Source organism: Hippocampus zosterae, chromosome 10, assembly GCF_025434085.1.
Source record: "Hippocampus zosterae strain Florida chromosome 10, ASM2543408v3, whole genome shotgun sequence".
Taxonomy (NCBI): Eukaryota; Metazoa; Chordata; class Actinopteri; order Syngnathiformes; family Syngnathidae; genus Hippocampus; species Hippocampus zosterae.
The window spans coordinates 6780773-6800655 of NC_067460.1; the positions used below are offsets into that span (position 1 = coordinate 6780773).

At 43.4% G+C, this 19883-nt stretch overlaps 1 protein-coding gene across 2 annotated transcripts in view; it reads right to left on the reverse strand.

The window, feature by feature from the left end:
- The window catches only part of LOC127609139 (endothelin-converting enzyme-like 1), a 77822-nt gene that overhangs the window by 5114 nt on the left and 52825 nt on the right, over window positions 1-19883 (reverse strand). For both annotated transcript variants that reach the window (XM_052078890.1, XM_052078889.1), the window contains exons 13-18: window positions 18420-18487; window positions 18169-18293; window positions 17070-17135; window positions 13153-13248; window positions 12937-13013; window positions 12650-12812 (exon numbers count right to left, since the gene is read on the reverse strand). In XM_052078890.1, the coding sequence (XP_051934850.1) occupies window positions 12713-12812; window positions 12937-13013; window positions 13153-13248; window positions 17070-17135; window positions 18169-18293; window positions 18420-18487 (532 nt within the window). In that variant the 3' untranslated portion in view covers window positions 12650-12712. The remainder of the gene's footprint in view (window positions 1-12649; window positions 12813-12936; window positions 13014-13152; window positions 13249-17069; window positions 17136-18168; window positions 18294-18419; window positions 18488-19883) is intronic.

Consider the following 19883-nt stretch of genomic DNA (forward strand, 5'->3'; position numbering starts at 1 on the left):
CGGGCCCCATGGGTGTAGGCCCGGCCACCAGGCGCCTGCCGACGAGCCCCACCTCCAGGCCTGGCTCCAGAAGGGGGCCCCGGTGACCCGCGTCCGGGCAAGGGAAACCTAGATCCATTTATTGTATTCATCATTGGGGTCTTTGAGCCGTGCTTTGTCTGGCCCCTCACCTCGAACCTGTTTGCCATGGGTGACCCTGCCAGGGGCATAAAGCCCCAGACAACTTAGCTTCTAGGATCATTGGGACACACAAACCCCTCCACCACGGTAAGGTGACGACTCACGGAGGGCCCCAGAAAATCCAATTCATTTTATTCTGCTTTGGACATTGAAACTGGAAAATATGACTTGCATTCAATAAGTAAAGAATTCCAATTCCAAGAAACCAAGAAACGATTAAATTCCATATTAGAGTTTGGAATTATGTTGCTTTAAAAACAATTGTAAATTTTTAAGTCAGTTTAAATATACTGTGTGTGCGGTTGTGTTTGTGAAGATATATATAATTTTATTTGCTGTAATTATTTTAGGAGTATGTGACATTGGTGATCCTCGTTACTCAAATACTGTATGTAGATGTTGCTCAAAATTTATCATGCTCTCCTTCACATCAGACCTCAAAGTTCACAAAGGCTGTGGGAACTTTGATAATTGACTTAATCATTGGCCAAGAAGAGGAGCGGCTGTTACCTGCTCCAAAACGAAGTTTTTGCAGCACCCCTCCCCCCAGACATGAGTTTGTTTACATTTCATTTAGCAGAGCTGCGCAGAAGCCAGCCACAACGCTTTGCAAGAAAAAAATGAGTTAGGTACTGTATTGCAGAAGTGTCCCCAGCATATCCAATTTATTTCATTCAGCTTTGGACATTGAAACTGGAAAATATGACTTGCATTCAATAAGTAAATAATTGTTTCATCTAAATTCCATATTAGAGTTTGGAATTATGTTGCTTTAAAAACAATTGTAAAATTGTAAGTCAGTTTAAATATACTGTGTGTGCGCGGAGTATGTGACATTGGTGAGCCTAGTTACTCAAATACTGTATGTAGATGTTGCTCAAAATTTATCATGCTCGCCTTCACAGCAGACCTCAAAGTTCAAAAAGGCTATGGCAATTTTGATAATTGACTTAGTCATTGGCCATGAAGAGGAGCGGCTGTTACCTGCTCCAAAACGAAGTTTTTGCTGCACCCCTCCCCCCAGACATGAGTTTGTTTACATTTCAATTAGTAGAGCTGCGCAGAAGCCAGCCACAACGCTTTGCAAGAAAAAATGAGTTAGGTACTGTATTGCAGAAGTGTCCCCAGCATATCCAATTTGTTTCATTCTGCTTTGGACATTTCAACTGGATCATTATGATTTGCATCCAGTAAGTAACAACAGTAAGTATTCTTTAGTAGAAATCATGGTTGCGTTGCTCAATCCGTCTTGATAACAGAATTTCCTTATGTGGGACATGACTACGGTACACGTCCTTTATGAACATGCAAGTGTGTTAACAAAATACATGTGTAAGAACACAAGCAGTAAAATGCAAAAATATATGCTCCAACAACACAAATAACACAAAAACGGCAGTATACAGTACAGGTATATGAACAAAATACATTATAACAAGAGTAGTCACAAAATGAGGGCTCTTTGCTCCAAAATGAGACCTATAACAGCTGGTGGCTTTTCTTTCCAATCACTCACTATCTCGAACTTGACCTCCCCTCGATCACCACCCAAGACAGCGTTGCTCAGCTGATGTTGTGCAACAAATGTCTGAAGGCATCCACGGGACCCTTCAAAGTCCTCCATGCCCATAGCGCGATGGAACTCGCCTTCTCTCTGATTAGCGCTCCAGTTAGCGCAAATTGTTTTCAAATCTCTAAATGACCTTTTCAAATCTCTAAATTACCTCGTGCCACCTTACCTCGCTGACCTCATCTGGTCTGCGGACCAGACATTATTAGAAGGACCAAGAACTAAACTGAGGCTCAGAGGGGATGGAGCCTTTTCTGTTGCTGGTCCCTCTCTCTGGAATGACCTCCCACTGAACATTCGGCAAGCCTCCTCGCTGCCCATCTTCAAAACGCGCCTCAAAACTCACTTGTATTCTTTGGCATTTGACTCACCATGACTTAGATTTGTTCTTGGTTTTGCTGTTCGGTGCTTTCTACCGTATTTATTACAGACTGCGTTACTGTTTGTTGTATATGTTAAATTGCTCCATGTAAAGCACTTTGTATGCAGCGATGGCTGTTTGAAAGTGCTCTATAAATAATGTTGAGTTGAGTTAGCATGATAGCAGGTCAAGCATTCCAGGAAACGTTCATTTACTCTACAGTCCGTCGAGCCACAAGCAACTTGCTTTGAGCATCTAATCGGATGCATTCCATGTTCCCTTCCACAGTCATTACCATTCCTTTGTTTGGATGCAACGATCGACAGGACGTAAATGTAAATGAATGGAATAGAAAGTCGTTCACGATTCCAGTAAACTCATGCTAATAGAGAGATTCTGCTGTTTTTGTGCCAAAGAGAGTAAAAAGTGGTACAGACAGTTATTCCGCGGTATCGAACGGGACTTGCTTGAGTTTGCTCTAATTCGAGCTTCGGTATGGCTTCCAGGTTCCAGGTATCGGAACGTTCGTCCGTTGTTATGAATCGATCACTAATGTAATATCCATCCATCCATATTCCACCGCTTATCCAAGGTCGGGTAACAGGGGCAGCAGCTTTAGCAGGGAAGCCCAGACTTCCCTCTCCCCAGCCACTTCTCCTAGCTCTTCCCGGGGATTCTGAAACGTTCCCAGGCCAGCTGAGTGACACAGTCTCTCCAGCGTGTCTTGGGTTGTCCCCGGGGCCTCCTGCCGGTGGGACATGCCCGGAACACCTTTAAAACTCATTTCGGTCGCTTGTATCTGGGATCTCATTCTTTCGGTCACGACTCATTGCTCATGACAGTAGATGAGGGTTGGAACGTAGATCAACCGGTAAATTGAGAGCTTCGCCTTTTGGCTCAGCTCCTTCTTCACCACGACTGACCGATAAAAAGCGCGCAGAGCAAGCAGCAGCCGCTTCACCGCTGCGCCTGTCGATCTCTCATTCCCTCCTGCCCTCACTTGCAAACAAGACCCCAAAAAACTTAAACTCCTCCACTTGGGACAAGATCTCCTCCCAGACCCGGAGAGAGAACTCCACCCTTTTCCGACTGATTTTCATCCCAACCACTTCATACTCAGCTGCGAAACGCTCAAGTGAGAGTTGAAGGGCCCTGCTTGAAAGAGCCAACAGTCCCACATCATCTGCAATAAGCAGAGATGTAATACTGAGGCCAACAAAATGGACCCCCATCAACACTTACACTGCGCCTAGAAATTGCCAATGTCCGTAAAGTTTATGAACAGAATCGATGACAAAGGGCAGCCTTGGCGGAGTCCAACCCTCACTGGAAACGATTCTGACTTACTGCCGGTAATGTGAACCAAATTCTGACATCTGTGGTGGAGGGACCAAAGTGCCCGCATCAGGGGATTCGGTACCTCATACTCCTGAAGCAATCATATAATGTAATATCGTACTCAAATGTGTAATGCATAGATTTTTATTCTGGGTGAGGGAATTTTCGTTTGACAGAAGTCCATAGATGGCAATACTTACTGTAATTATGTTTCATTGAACAATTATAATATTTAAGTCTGGTTTAAAAAATATGAACAGGTATATACATTTGTGTTATTACAGTTGCTGAAACATATATATGTTGCTTGAAATTTATCATGCTCCCCTCAAAACAGACCGCAGAGTAAAATAAAAGTTAAAGGCTGAGCAATTTTAGTTTATCGTTGGCCATGAAGGGGGGAGGGGCTGTTCCCAGCTCCAAACCCTCGCAGTTGCACTGTTTGAACCTAGTTTATTCAGCTCCCCTCCCCCACACTAGTTTGAGCACGTGATCAATTAGGAGCGCGGTTCATACAGCAGCAACAAAGCTTTGCAAGAAGAGTTGTGTTGCAGTCGTGTCCCCAGAAAATCTAATTCGTTTTATTCTGCTTTGGACATCGAAACTGTATAATACGAATTGCATCCAATAAGTAAATAATAATGATGTTTCATCACAATTCCATATTAGCATTTGGGAATAATGTTGCTTTCAGAACAATTACAATATTTTAAGTCGTTTTTAAAATATGTGTGTGTGTATATACTGTATATATATACAGTATGTATATACACACACATGTATATATGCTGTGCTCATTTTAGGAGTACATGACATTGGTGTAAACAAGATTTCATAAAATATGTTGATATTGCTTGACATTTACTATGCCCCACTTCAAAACGGACCTCAGAGGAAAAGTGAAGGAGTTTTGGTTATGAAGGGGCGGGGCTGTTTTCACACCCCAAAACGTCACAGTTACGTTGCAGGAAACGAGTTTCTACAGCTACCCTCCCCCACATCACACTCGCTGACCATCAATTAGGAAACGCGCGCTTTGCTACCTGCACAAAAGGAAGGCGTTGAGAAGAGTGAGCGTACGAGTCAGCATCATCGAGAAAACCCCAGAAAGTGACAAATACTTCAGAATTAAAGCAGGTAAGACACTCAAGTTTTGAATATTTTCTTACAAATTAGTTATTCTAAGTAATTCGGGCAGGCTCAAAGGTTCGTGTGATATCAGCATTAGAGTGAAACCAACTATATGAATAACACTACTATGCTGTACCTAAGGAGTTGTCACCAAGATAGAAAGTTTCCTCTCAAACAATAAACTTTCAATAGGCCGTCAGACACACAATACAGCGCCACAGAATAGGCCGTTGGTGTGGTAAAATCAAGTTTTAACACCCCCCCCCCCCCGCCGCCGTCGTCGTCGTCGCCGCCATTTTAGTTGAGCAGAAAATTAGTTGCAAATGACCCAGCGTCTTTCGCCGCCGCCGCCATCTTAGTTGAGCAGAGAATTAGTTGCAAATGGAACCAGTGTCTTTCCATATACAGAAAGTAACTGCAAAAAGACGATGTAAAATACCAAGCAATTTACAGATAACAAAGTGGGTTGAACGAAATATTATACTGTGAACCATTATCAACACAAAAGTTAAAATAAAATAATAAATAAATAAAAAATAAGAATAAAGGTTAAATGTGTGGATCACCAAAACCTATGCATTTTGGGCTGAAAACCCCCCCACTTATATGAGGAGAGATGCATATTTTCTATGTTTGTTAAGCTTTCTACTATTTTATGGGGACATTTTGATGATTTTTTTTGTGGCAACATACATTGTCACTGTCATCAACCTTTGCGATTTGTAACCACACTCGCTCATCGTTTATTGATCCCAAATATCCTTATTGGCAAAGCCGAATTAGTGGTGATTGAAACTTTGACTTTTCAAACGTCAAACCAGTTATTGGCCCAGGCTTATAAAAACACACTAGTGATGCATTCTCAGCATGAATCTTAACCTTATCATACTCATATCAACTTAGTGATTAGACGTTAATCGGCAAATTAGTGGATGAATGTTGATGTAATTCAAGGAGAAAAAAAATGCTCTGGCGTGCAGAGATTTAGTGAATATGCGTTCATTTTAGTCGCCACATACTAAGAGAAATTTCCTCTTCTGGGAATATAATAGGATGAACGTGGAAGGAATTCAAACAAATTTGATTAAAAAGTACACATGATGGCGTTCAAAGAATTAATGTAAATATTGTAATTATATACAGAAATTGCATCTTAATAGGTGTATGAAAAGATTGACCTGGGTACAGCTCACGTGGAAAATTGTTCTCTCCGCACTCTGTGTCGGCCATCATTGTTATTGGATTGCCAAATACTTGGAAATAAGCCTCTCTTTGTGACGCAGATGATTCGCCAAATGTGTAGTGGCAACTAGTACAGTATTAAATTTACATTTATTAAGTTTTTAATTTTCTGAAATATCGATTGCTGGTATTGGCAGCCTCCACGATAACCTTAAAATAATGCCGGTATCAGCCTGATACCATTATTTGGTTTCGGCACTTACCTATCTTTGCCAAGCACTGGAAATGAGTGATATAGACATTTTTAAAAATTATAATAAGTCGACTTTTAATTGATTACCCGGTCAGTTTCAAATGCTTTATTTGCCCATATTAAACAAAATAAGTTATTTCTATAAGGTATTTCTGTTTTGCCATGTTAATGTGTTCGATTAATATTTTATCCCACAGAACTATCTTGTCATGTAAGCCTGAATTATCAGTACTATTCTCTAACATCATTAATTGCAATGGTATTTTCTGATCTTTTTTTTTTTTTTTATAACAGATGGACAATCCCACTGAAGTTGGTGATTATTCTGACTCAGTCTTTTTGGATCGGATGAGGAATACAAACCAACTAAGACATCCTCTGAGTCGAGTGATGACGAGGAGATATTCCATCCAAAGGTAGAAAAATTGTTCTCTTATGATACATCCAGTGAAGACTCTACAAGTCATCAGACATATGAAGCAGAGGAGCACAGTCACGTCTGCAATTCGTAAAGAAGGTAAGCCATTAACCTATGTAAAAACAAGAGATGAGCAAAGAAGATCCTTCTTTAAACATAAAAACATTTACAAAAAGGGAAGGCAAACGAGTTTGGCACAGAAATCATTATTGCTTCTACTGTGGCCAATCAAATTTAAAGATGGCAAGGCAATTGGAAAGGAAACATAAGGAATCACAAAATAAATTCTGTGGGGGGTTTGTGAACACATAACAAAGGAACAAACTACACAATCAACTCTGAGACAGTCCAGTCTCCTACAAAAGGAAAGATGACAGAAGTACAAACGAGCACGAAAGCAACACATTCTACCCGTATGTAATCAACTCTTTTCACGCGTAGCAAGTCTACTCCTGTAGCGTTCACACGTCCCATTTTATATCGGTGCTGCCCCGCATACTAGCATTTACTCCAGAGTAAATGTTTAAACCACCTCCTGAGCAGGGTTACATTTGCTCCGTTTTAAGCTGTTTTCAGGGGCTACACTGGTGTAACTTTGTACGTGGCAACGCTCTACATGGGGCCAGTCGGCTTTTGGGGTGGGGAGCGGGGGGAGAACGGATGAATGGACATGTCAAGAGTTTTAATTTCTCCATATTTTGTTCCGGTCAGTTGTCACGCAGTATGAAGAACATATATAAATTATATTTAATCCTTGTGTATTTTTAGCCGTTATAAATCAAATGTTTCATGGGGGAAATGATGCGGCGTAAATTCACTCTAGCACCTAAAGCACTATGAAATGACGTACAACAACAATTTCTGCTGTACAATATTACACGATTACAGCATTGTTTTGGGTATTTTTGTATTTAGATTCATGTTCTTACCATTTCATTTATTAAATGCATTGCCCACACTGGACAATGTAATCTATCAATATGAAAGTTGTTTTTCGAAACATATTTAGCCTTCACCCCTGCTATTCGCGTTCAATAGAGACCAGGCTCGTTCACTGGCTGCCACTGGAATGCACTTGAAGGGGGAAGATAATTTATGGATGATAGCTATTTTGAATCAGGAATCAGTATTTTATTTCTGCCAGATATTGGCATTGGTCTAACAAAATTTAATTATGTCGGTTGGTTCACACTGACTAGCATGAAATCATACAAGATGTTCTTGTAACATACCTTTCAAATGTTATATGTTGCCCAGTAAATCTTCTCTATTCTTAATGGAAGCACGAACTTGTATTTTATACATAATACAATGATTTGCATATCATGTTCAACCTCTATTTAATTGACTACACTACTATGTTGGAATTGATGGCTGCAACACGTTCCAAACAAGCTGGGACAAGGTGGTTTTGGATGCAGTGCTCTCTGAGAGGTCGAAGGTCATGGCCTTTGAATGTTATCTGTTTTTGGCCTTGCCGCTTACATGCACTGATTGGTCCAGATTTTCTGAACCTTTTGATATTATGGACCAAAGATGACATAATCCCTCAATTCCTTGCAATTATACGTTGTGAAACTCCGTCCTTCAACGATTCAACTTGTGGTGACCCTCACCCAATCTTTGCTTGTGAATGACTGAGCAATTCAGGATAGCTACTTTTTGACCCAATCATGGCACCCACCCATTCACAGTTAGCCTGTTCACCGGTGGGATGTGACAAACAGGGGTTTGATGAGCATTTCTCAACATTATTTTTTTTGCTAGCTGTTCCATCTTTTATGGAACGCATTACAGCCATTAAATTCTAAGTTAAATATTATTGGAAAAAATTAAATGTACCAATTTGAACATTGAATGTTGTCTTGTCTTTGTAATGCTTCACTTAAATATAGGTTGGACATGATTTGCAAATCATTGTATTCTGTTTTGATTGATGAGCATAATGTCCCAATTTCACTGGAATTGGGTTACTAAATGAATGCCTTGATAGCATATTTTTGTTCAACACTGATTTAGTAAAATGTGTCACTTTGTTCTCCTTTTCATGTGGTGGTATCGACCTTTACCCCCAAAAAGGGAAAAGCATCTCTCCAAAAGAGGGAAGACTGAATTGGATGGTAAGCTTTGGATGAGGAACTGTATCTCTTTTTTCATAATTTAACCAGTTAAAATGCATGCAACGTATTTGACAATGAGTGTCAAATCAGGGATGTCCCATTTCATTGCAGATTCGAGTCCAGGCGGGGACCCTGGCGGTCCGATCCTTGGCTGCAGAAGATAGCTCTTGGGACATGGAATGTCACCTCTCTGGCAGGGAAGGAGCCCGAGCTGGTGTGTGAGGCAGAGAATTTCCGACTGGATATAGTCGGACTTGCCTCCACACACAGCCTGGGTTCTGGTGCCAGTTCTCTCGAGAGGGGATGGACTCTCTTCCACTCTGGAGTTGCTCACGGTGAGAGGCGCAAAGCAGGTGTGGGCATACTCATTGCCCCCCGCCTCAGTGCCTGTACATTGGGGTTCACACCGGTAGACGAGAGGGTTGCCTCCCTCCGCCTACGGGTGGGTGGACGGGTCCTGACTGTTGTTTGTGCATATGCACCAAACAGCAGCTTAGCATACCCACCCTTTTTGGAGTCCTTGGAGGGTGTGCTGGAGAGTACTCCTGCTGGGGACTCCATTGTTCTGCTGGGGGACTTCAATGCTCACGTGGGCAATGACAGTGATACCTGGAGGGGTGTGATTGGGAGGAACGGCCCCCCGATCAAAACCCGAGTGGTGTTTTGTTATTGGACTTCTGTGCTCGTCACGCATTGTCCATAACGAACACCTTGTTCAAACATAAGGGTGTCCATATGTGCACTTGGCACCAGGACACCTTAGGCCGCAGTTCGATGATCGACTTTGTAGTTGTATCATCGGATTTGCGGCCGCATGTTCTGGACACTCGGGTGAAGAGAGGGGCGGAGCTGTCAACTGATCACCACCTGGTGGTGAGTAGGCTCCGATGGTGGGGGAAGATGCCGGTCCGTCCTGGCAGACCCAAACGTATAGTGAGGGTTTGTTGGGAGCGTCTGGCGGAATCCCCTGTCAGAAGGAGTTTCAACTCCCACCTCCGACAGAGCTTTTCCCATGTTCCGGGGGAGACGGGGGACATTGAGTCCGAGTGGACCATGTTCCGTGCCTCTATTGTTGAGGCGGCCAATCTGAGTTGTGGCCGTAAGGTGGTTGGTGCCTGTCGTGGCGGCAATCCCCGTACTCGCTGGCGGACACCAGCAGTAAGGGATGCCGTCAAGCTGAAGAAGGAGTCCTATCGAGCCTTTATGGCCTGTGGGACCCCAGAGGCAGCTGACGGGTATCGACTGGCCAAGCGGACCGCGGCTTCGGTGGTCGCCGAGGCAAAAACCCGAGCGTGGGAAGAGTTCGGTGAGGCCATGGAAGCGAACTTCCGGACGGCTTCGAGGAAATTCTGGTCCACCATCCGACGTCTCAGGAGGGGGAAGCAGTGCACCACTAACACTGTGTACAGTGGGGATGGGGCGCTGCTGACTTCGACTCGGGACGTTGTGAACCGGTGGGCAGAGTACTTCGAAGACCTCCTCAACTCCACCAACACGCCTTCCTTGGAGGAAGCAGAGCCTGGGGACTCTGAGGTGGGCTCTCCTATCTCTGTGGTTGAAGTCACCGATGTGGTTAAAAAGCTCCTCGGTGGCAAGGCCCCAGGGGTGGATGAGATCCGCCCGGAGTTCCTCAAGGCTCTGGATGTTGTGGGGCTGTCCTGGTTGACACGCCTCTGCAACATCGCGTGGTCAACAGGGAGAGTGCCTCTGGATTGGCAGACCGGGGTGGTAGTCCCTCTTTTTAAAAAGGGGGACCGGAGGGTGTGTTCCAACTACAGAGGGATCACACTCCTCAGCCTCCCTGGTAAGGTCTATTCAGGGGTGCTGGAGAGGAGGGTCCGTCAGGAAGTCGAGCCTCCAGTTGAGGAGGAGCAGTGTGGTTTTCGTCCTGGCCGTGGAACAGTGGACCAGCTCTACACCCTTAGCAGGGTCCTTGAGGGTATGTGGGAATTCGCCCAACCAGTCTACATGTGTTTTGTGGACTTGGAGAAGGCGTTTGACCGTGTCCCTCGGGGAGTTCTGTGGGGGGTGCTTCGTGGGTATGGGGTACCGAACCCCCTGATACGGGCTGTTCGGTCACTATACCACCGATGTCAGAGTTTGGTTCGCATTGCCAGCAGTAAGTCGGAATCGTTTCCAGTGGGGGTAGGACTCCGCCAAGGCTGCCCTTTGTCGCCGATTCTGTTCATAACCTTTATGGACAGAATTTCTAGGCGCAGCCGAAGCGTTGAGGGGGTCAGTTTTGGGGGCTTCAGTATTACATCCCTGCTTTTTGCAGATGATGTGGTGCTGTTGGCTCCTTCAAACGGGGCTCTCCAACTCTCACTGGAGCGTTTCGCAGCCGAGTGTGAAGCGGTTGGGATGGAAATCAGCACCTCCAAATCTGAAACCATGGTCCTCGGTCGGAAAAGGGTGGAGTGCCCCCTCCGGGTCGGGGAGGAGATCTTACCCCAAGTGGAGGAGTTCAAGTATCTTGGGGTCTTGTTCACGAGTGGGGGTAGGAGGGAGCAGGAGATCGACAGGCGGATCGGTGCAGCGTCTGCTGTGATGCGGACGTTGTATCGGTCTGTCGTGGTGAAGAAGGAGCTGAGCCAAAGGGCGAAGCTCTCAATTTACCGGTCGATCTACGTCCCAACCCTCACCTATGGTCACGAGCTATGGGTCGTGACCGAAAGAACGAGATCCCGGATACAAGCGGCTGAAATGAGTTTTCTCCGCAGGGTGTCCGGGCTCTCCCTTAGAGATAAGGTGAGAAGCTCAGTCATCCGGGAGGGGCTCAGAGTCGAGCCGCTTCTCCTCCACATCGAGAGGAGCCAGATGAGGTGGCTTGGGCATCTGATTCGGATGCCTCCTGAGCGCCTCCCCGGTGAGTTGTACCTGTCATGTCCCACCGGGAGGAGACCTTGGACACGCTGGAGAGACTATGTCACCCAGCTTGCCTGGGAACGACTCGGGATCCCCCGGGGAGAGCTGGAAGAAGTGGCTAGGGAGAGGGAAGTCTGGGCTTCCCTGCTAAAGCTGTTGCCCCCGCGACCCGGCCCCGGATAAGCGGTAGATGATGAATGGATGGAAAAAACCTTACACCCAAAGAGCAGGCAAAATCTAAATTGGAGAAAAAGACAAGTACTTTTATTTTTTTTACGTATAAAATCCACATTGTAAAGCTATCACAAGGTGGTCTTTGTATCATTAAATTGCAATTGTCATCATATTTAGGGTCTCCCAGAGCAAATTTGAGGAGACCATGGAATGAAGAAGAAAAGGCTGCTGTGGAAAAATACCTGGGGAGACTTATAAAAGGGTGTCAAGCAAGAACAATGCACTGACTGCAAAATGAAAGAGCCGCAGGCCTTGGCTCAAAGAACCTGTAAAGACGTAAAGAACTTCAAGAAAAGATCTGCTTCTCGAGTTCTTCATTTTTAAATTTAAATTTTCTTGCTGGAGTATTTTTTTTTCAATTCTTTTCTACTCTTCCTGAGCAGTGTTGTTAAAAATGTTCTACTTGAGGTGAGATTTAATGTTGACATGTACTTATAAAGTTTTACAAGATATTTGATTTAGTTCCGTAAATTAATTGGCCAAAGCATGGGTCACTTTTATTGTAGTAGTAATTGTACAGCAATCAATCGGTTCAAGTTGTGATTGATATATAATGTATAAATGAGGAACTCTGCTTATCTTAAGTTGAAACTATCAAATTATTCATAAAACAGACTACTCACACTTTTTAAAATTAAAATACAAAATGTCTGCTGTGTAATTGCAGGTTAATAAGAGAGGAAAAACTCAATACCAAAAGTTGATTTGTATGCTTAACTGCAACAAAACCAAAAAAGATGAGATATTTTAACCAAAGTCACAACAGGAGTGAGGACTTTGAATGTGCCCATTCAGAGTCCTCACTCCTGCTATGATTTCAGTTTCAAGTCTACTTTTTATTGCTCTGTTTTTTAAAGAAGTTGAAGTGGGGAAAGTAGTTGGGGTGACATCTAGTGTACAAATCTAAGACTAGTTCCTCTCTAAACCTATCAGAAAGGGTGGTCCTCACTCCCTATCTGGAGTTACCCGGACCTCACAAATATAGTCTTACAGGAATGTGTGTGTGTGTGTGTGTGTGTTGGTGGCAACTTCAAATTAAGTCAAATTATTTCTGCTGGGGTCACCATACAGAGCATTTGTCAACAGGGTTCATGGGAGTACCCTTCCCACAATGGAAAACACGGGAAAACTCATTGAACTGGGAAACGCTGCCAATCACTCTGAAGGGTGAAAAATGAATACTATATTAGTACATTGGGATAAGATATGTGCACATATGCAAGATATTCATGACTTTCAAAGGATCTGCTGTACGTAAGTGTGTATTTGGTGCATGCAATTTACCTGTAGTGTTCTGGTGCGTGTTTATCCGTTAACAACTGCAAGTAGGTTGACTGAGATCTTCTTTTCATACACCAGTTCTGAAATAAAGAAATGAATAAATAAACAAATGAAATACAATCAGTTTTACTTCAACTGCAAGGATACAAATTGAGGTCTCCACTTGAAACAAATTAAGCATCTATGGCAACAAAGTTAGACAATGAGAGGACTTAGTACCTGTGCAAAGGCAATGAAGAACAGTTGCTCATGTGTATATTTCAGCCCTGGTAGGGGCCTCTCTGGCCCATGTTCTCTCACCCACTTTTGATATGCCTGGACAGAGTGAATGTGATTGGGGTTATCAATAAAAAGAAGACAGACGTTTAGATAAATAAGCTGCACAGTAAAAAAGGGGTTAGAGTCTGGTTTCAAATGTTGGCTCTGGCACTCCTGTGTGGAGTTCCTCCCACATTACAAAACATGAGACAAATACAAACTCTAAATCAGGGGTGCTCATTAAGTGAATCGTAAACTGTGATCTCTCTCTCTCTCTGTTTTTCCATCCATCCATTTTCCGATCTGCTTATCCTCACAAGGGTTGCAGGGGTTGCTGGAGCCTATCCCAGCTGTCTTCGGGCAGGAGGTGGGGGACACCCTGAACCGGTTGCCAGCCAAACGCAGGGCACACACAGACGAACAACCATCCATGCTAATACTCACACCTAGGGACCATTTAATGTGTTCAGCCTGCCATGCATATTTTTGGAATATGGGAGGAAACCGGAGTACCCGGAGAAAACCCACGCAGGCCCGGGAGAACATACAAACTCCACACAGGGAGGCCGGAGCTGGAATTGAACCTCTGCACTGTGAGGTTGCCACGCTAACCACTGGATAACCCCTGTATGTGTATCTATCTCTCTCTCTCTCTCTTTCTATACACACACACACACACACACACACACACACACACACACACACACACACACACACACACACACACACGCACACACACACACACACATATGTGCTCTGGCCTCGTAAGCTATGGAATATACACAAAGAGAGTGAACTGGAAAGAAGTAGCGGAGTGAGTGTGAATATTTGAAAGACTTTTGGCAATAATATCCTCATTCACAGACTGCAAGCATGCATTAATTTATCAGCCATGTGTCCATAAAATTATAAGTCCATCAGTCCATCTTCTATGAGTTCAGGTCGTGGGAACAGCAGCTGAAGTAGGGAAGGTAAGACTTTCCTTTCACCAGCCACTTCTACCAGCTCTTCCAGGGGTATCACCAAGTGTTCCCATGCCAGCCAAAATACATAGTGTCTCCAGCATGTCCTGGGCATGCTTCTTGTGGTGTATACTCGGAACACCTCACCCGGGAGGCATCCAGAAGGCATCCTAGCCAGATGGCCAAGCAACTGCATCTGACTAGTCTTGATGCGAATGAGCAGCGCTCTATTCTGAACCGCTCCCGGATGATTGAGCTTCTCATCCTTTCTCCAAGAGAGAGTCCGAATACCCTGCGGAACAAACTCTTATTTTATCCGTGATCTTGTTCTTTTGATCATAACCCACAGTTTGTGACCATAGGTGCGGGTAGTAATGTGGATCGACTGGTAAATTGAGAGCTTTGCATTTTGGCTAGCTGCTTCTCGCAGACCGATACGGAGTCCACATCACTGCAGATGTTGCACCGAATCCAACTGTCAATCTCCCACTCCATTTTTCCATCACTTGTGAACAAGCCTACTAAACACTTGAATTCCTCCACTTGGGGTAGGATTACCTCCCAGGCTTGAAAGGGGCATTGCATCCCTTTTGGTCGGTGGACCATGGCCTCATATTTGAAAGTGCTGATCCTCATACCAACCGCTTCTCACCTGCTTACAAACCATTCATTTGAGAGTGGAAGGTTATGGCTTCACGAAATAAAGGGAATCACATCATCTGCAAAAGGTAGGGACGAAATACCAACGCCACCAAAATGGACCCACCCAATGCCTTGGCTGAGCCTTCAAATTCTGTTCATAAAGGTTATGGAAAAGATCAGCGACAAAGGGCATCCTTGGGACTGCTTGAATGCCATTCTCTGAGTCTAGTAGACTAGCTGGGCAAACTCCCATGCATGCCCCATGATGACAGTGGGAAGCTGATCCACTGTTCCATAGCCTGGACGAAAACCACATGGCCGAATGACCAATAGTATCGATTTGCATTTGTGAAACAATATGAAATTGACCAAACTTAACACCAGCAATATGTAACTTGAGACATTTCTTAATTACAGTGGTACCTCTAAGTATGAAATTATTCCGTGGGAAAGGGGTATTATACCCCACTAATTTCAGTGGGAAAGAGGTATTATGCCCCTTTCCCACTGAAATTGGTGGGTAGTAGTGATCCGTGGTGACACGCAACCAATTGGCATATTGCCCCTTTCCCATTGACCAACAGAAGGCGATTCTGCGCCCATACCCCCTTCCACCACTTTACGTCTGGTTACATCACCACGCTGTGAGTGCGTAGATGATCGTGCGACAGATTTCTTGGTGGTAAACAAAGCAACATGGAAGCGAGTGTTCTTTCTTTTATCATGCTTTTTACCATCCTCAAAATGGTCGAAAAGTAGCGGAGGATCAACTCTTCGCTACGACTGAGACAACAGCTTAAGGGGCGATCCTAACTTTGTTGTGGGAGTGTGCTATATACGAGGCCGATGGCGCGCGATGTTATGACGCATCACGTACCGCCCTATGTCTTCACGTAATTACCGGGAAGTCCCGTGTTATGTTTTCAAACTGCAAGTGGAGGCGATCACAGCCCGCCTCCGATGGCGTGCTTGTGGAACGGCTGCCCATCTTTAAAGCCCTCCTCAAAACTCACTTGTATTCTTTGGCGTTCGACTCAGCATGACTTAGATTTGTTCTTGATTTTACTGCTTGGTGCTTTCTACCGCCTTTATTACCGATTCGTCTTACTGTTTATTGTGTATGTTAAATCGCTCGATGTACAGCACTTTGTATGCAGCGATGGCTGTTTGAAAGTGCTCTAAAAATACTGTTGACTTGACTTGACTTGACGGATCGACACTGGCCAGTGAGCCTTTCCCACTGCCCAAAAAAGTGTGTTTACCCGGCAGAGAGAAAGGGGTATTAAACTGAGAAATAGTTGGCTGGCAGCCTTTGGCCATTTTGCTTGCCGTTTGGCTGCTTGTTTCTATACTGACAAAAGCAGAGTCCAGAGTGTGGAAAACAAGTGAATCCCCTAATTTTAAAGACAATTAACACATTTTACTGGACTAATACAAGATTTCAGCCTTAACATATGGGCATTCTGTTATTGACTGTGTGGAGTTGTCATGGTTCAGTTTCTGTTTCAATTTCCAGACGGATCGGAGGACGTTCAGGAAATAAGCCAACTTTTATTATCCCCAACTGCTGCTTTTCTGCAGTGGCTAAATAACTAAATAACCAAATTGTCAAATTATATTTGAGGTAAAACACAATGACAGTCAAGCATAAGTTGCCTAGATAATTTCATGTCCAATGGCCACACTGAACACCCAAAAAAACCCACATAAAAAAAATCTGAAAAACGCGGCTCTTGTGAGCAAGTTTATGCAACACAAAATGGAAAGAAAGTACGATTTGAAGTCACAATACTTTCTCATTTCCTTAGTTCGTCCTCCGTGGATGGAAATGAACTGTTTTGGGGTTTTAATAAAATAAAAAAATTTATGGACATCCACTTGGACTGATTCACATTTTTGTGCAATTTTTGACATGCTTTAACTCACACATGACCCACATCAATCACATAACAAAATAGTGTCAGGGCCCAGTTTGAAATCTTAAAATTCTCTGAAGCTAACCCAAACTTTTTTGGCTCAGATCAGGAGCAGATTTTGTAACCATATTCATCTCCTATTATTCTGCATTTTATATTCATTTAATATAAATTTAGCATAAATTGCATATCCTCGGTGAATGTTTCTGCATTCTAAATGACTTTTACATCAGTTATGTAAAGCACTTTGGATGCAGCGATGGTTGTTTGAAAGCGCTCTATAAATACAATTGAGTTGAGCTGAGATTCAGCAGTATGAGTCTGATCATACAAGTTCATACAAGTAATTCATACTCACATAGTATGACAGCTTGAGTCCTCCCATGTCTGCTATGTTCTCTCCCAGTGTCAGGCGGCCATTAACCTAGATACAGAAAACACATTCACATTGCATTCTAAAATCTTCACTCAAATTAACAAATTGGGTGCAATAAAATGTTTTGCTTTCAATTATCCCTAGTGCACACAATGGAAATGCAGGGGATAATAAACTGCTCATTTACATGCTGAATATTTAACAAACACACAAAAATTTAATTCAAAATTGTGGCATATCATCATGAAGTCAAATGTAAAAAAAGAAACGCAGAATTAAAGTCCATTGCCTGGAGCTGATGGTTTAATAGAGCGCCATTTTCACTGCACAATCCCTATCCAGTTTGCCACAGTTGACCCGACCTGGTATAGTTTAGAGTTTTCTCTTAAAAAAGAGAACTGCTTTTGTCACCAGCGGAAACTGTTCCTATGTGACGAGTTTGAAGCCACATTAAATCTCATCATCAACTCTTCAAGCTAAATTAATGAAAAGTCACTAAATAACACAGCAAGGATGACTCTGCTCAACCACTCAGTGGCCAGTGGTAATTTGAAAATGCAGTTTAATCATGATGAGACGGGTAACTGGGAAAAGCGGCTTGATTGTAGAGGTGGGCATTATCAATCTGGTGAGTCTGTCGGTGAGCTGCCGTATTTCAAGCCCCCACTGATCACTTTATTTCTGCTCTATGACTTTACACTTTGTCTCACAGCTGTCATTGAGTGGTACCAAATGGCACAATGGTACCAATACATTATGGAAAGTATTTCGATACTTATATGTCATGTCAAATTGCAACTGTAACCTGACAGTTGTACATGACAAATATCATCCGTCATCACTTCATGGTACAACGATGTACTGGTGCAATCATGCACTTCCAGTCATTTTGGTTCAATGGTTCAATTAAGGATAGGTACAGGTACTCGAATTTAACTGTAAAGGTTTTCATTTCATTTTTATTTTTCCCACTGTTGAGTGAATTCCTCTCAAGAGACTTATCAATCGACAAAATGTGGCAGAATTGTGTGTATGATTTTCTTGGACAAGTGAAATTCAGTTTGAAATAGCCAAAACTCACCCTCTGATTGTAAACTGTGAAATTATCGTAGAGCTTCACGATGCATTCAGCCTTCTTCTGAAACTTTCTGTAGCTGTCCTCAGTCCACCACTGTTGGAGGTTGCCATGGCGATCATACTGCCCCCCTACGTTATGCGGATCAATGTTGAAAAGGCAAGCGAGAATGATACATCCGGCTTTGTGTATGATCAAGATATTTTATCATCACTTCTCATTTCTTGAATACTGCGCGTTAAGAAAAGTATTCTTACCCCAGTCGTCATATCCATGAGTCAACTCATGGCCAATGATTGCTCCTATTCCCCCATAGTTCAAAGACCTAGCAGGTAGAATGAAACACTGTTACACAAAAGTATTTCCGTCTAGATCGGATAAACAATTTAGACAATAGCATTGCTTATAATATTTTTAGGTTAGCAGAGGTACTGGGAACCGACGGACTGAAAATAGATGAAAGTAAATGAGACATGGTTGGCCGACTGTTTTAAGTTGCAAGTAATTTAGGTTACTCATTAGAATTCTGATATATTGTAAGTTTGTATTGTACAGGTACTGTTATAACAATAACTTTGGAGGTTCCACCCAGTAGAATTTCATTGATTTAATTGTGTTGTTGAGGGTGGGAGGGTGCTGCAGCCATGGCAAACCATAACACATACAATGGGACTCACACTGAGCTCACTCATGCAGGTACACACTTTAATGACGTGGACAAACGCACAATTCTCTATGCAATGTAGTGCTTAATACTTTATCTGTTTTACCAACTGCACTGGAGAATGTAAGGGGAAGGCCTGGAATGTCGTTCTCCGAGAGAAATTCATCACCCCACACCTCCCCTTTATTAGGCACACACAACTCTGCCCAACTGTTGACCCTAACCGGAAGCCGGCTGTCTTTGCAGCTCATGCAAAGATGGGAGTCCAATTCGAGGGCAGACTCGGGGCTATTCACATGGCTACGTCTGAAAATGACTTTCTGACAGCAAGTCGATACGCTGCCTCGCAATGAGCCGGACTCCCTCGCTAAAACTAACTGGCTGATTGAAGCTTCAATTACTGGATGTGATCCTGAGGTATGCGTGTGTGTGTGTGTGTGTGTGTGTGTGTGTGTGTGCGTGCGTGTGTGTGTGTGTGTGTGTGTGTGTGTGTGTGTGTGTGTGTGTGTACGTGTACGTGTTTGGGAATTTTGGACTCCTGAAAGCGGAACAGGTCCATACTCCATACCATTAATTAATGTTTACCCGCTTGCATGGCAGCAGGTAGTGGAATTAGTGGCGATCTCCACTAATGAGGACATAAAAGTATACGTTCAAGCTTAGCACACAAACTGTTTGCTCTAGATCTCATTTTTGAGTGTGGGATTTATAAAAAGAAGTTGCAGCAATATGGACTCAGTTCAATAGTTGCACTTGCATCAACATCATTTTGAGCAGCATTCAGTTTACAAAGGGGTTGAAAACTGGATTGGAACCACTCTTGATTTGTTCGATCATCTCCAACATTAATTTGCATCGCTTTTCAAAACCACACACCAAAACCAGCACCCTTACTTGAATTCATGCCAGAATGGTTTGCAAATGAAGTTGTAGCTTGATGAGGATGACTTCTGTCTGACAGGCAATTCATTGTTCTAATTTAAGAAGTTAATGTCATTTTAGCTGCAGTCTCTGCTCTGTTGCTTTACTTTGTAATGCTCTATTGCTCTATCACTTT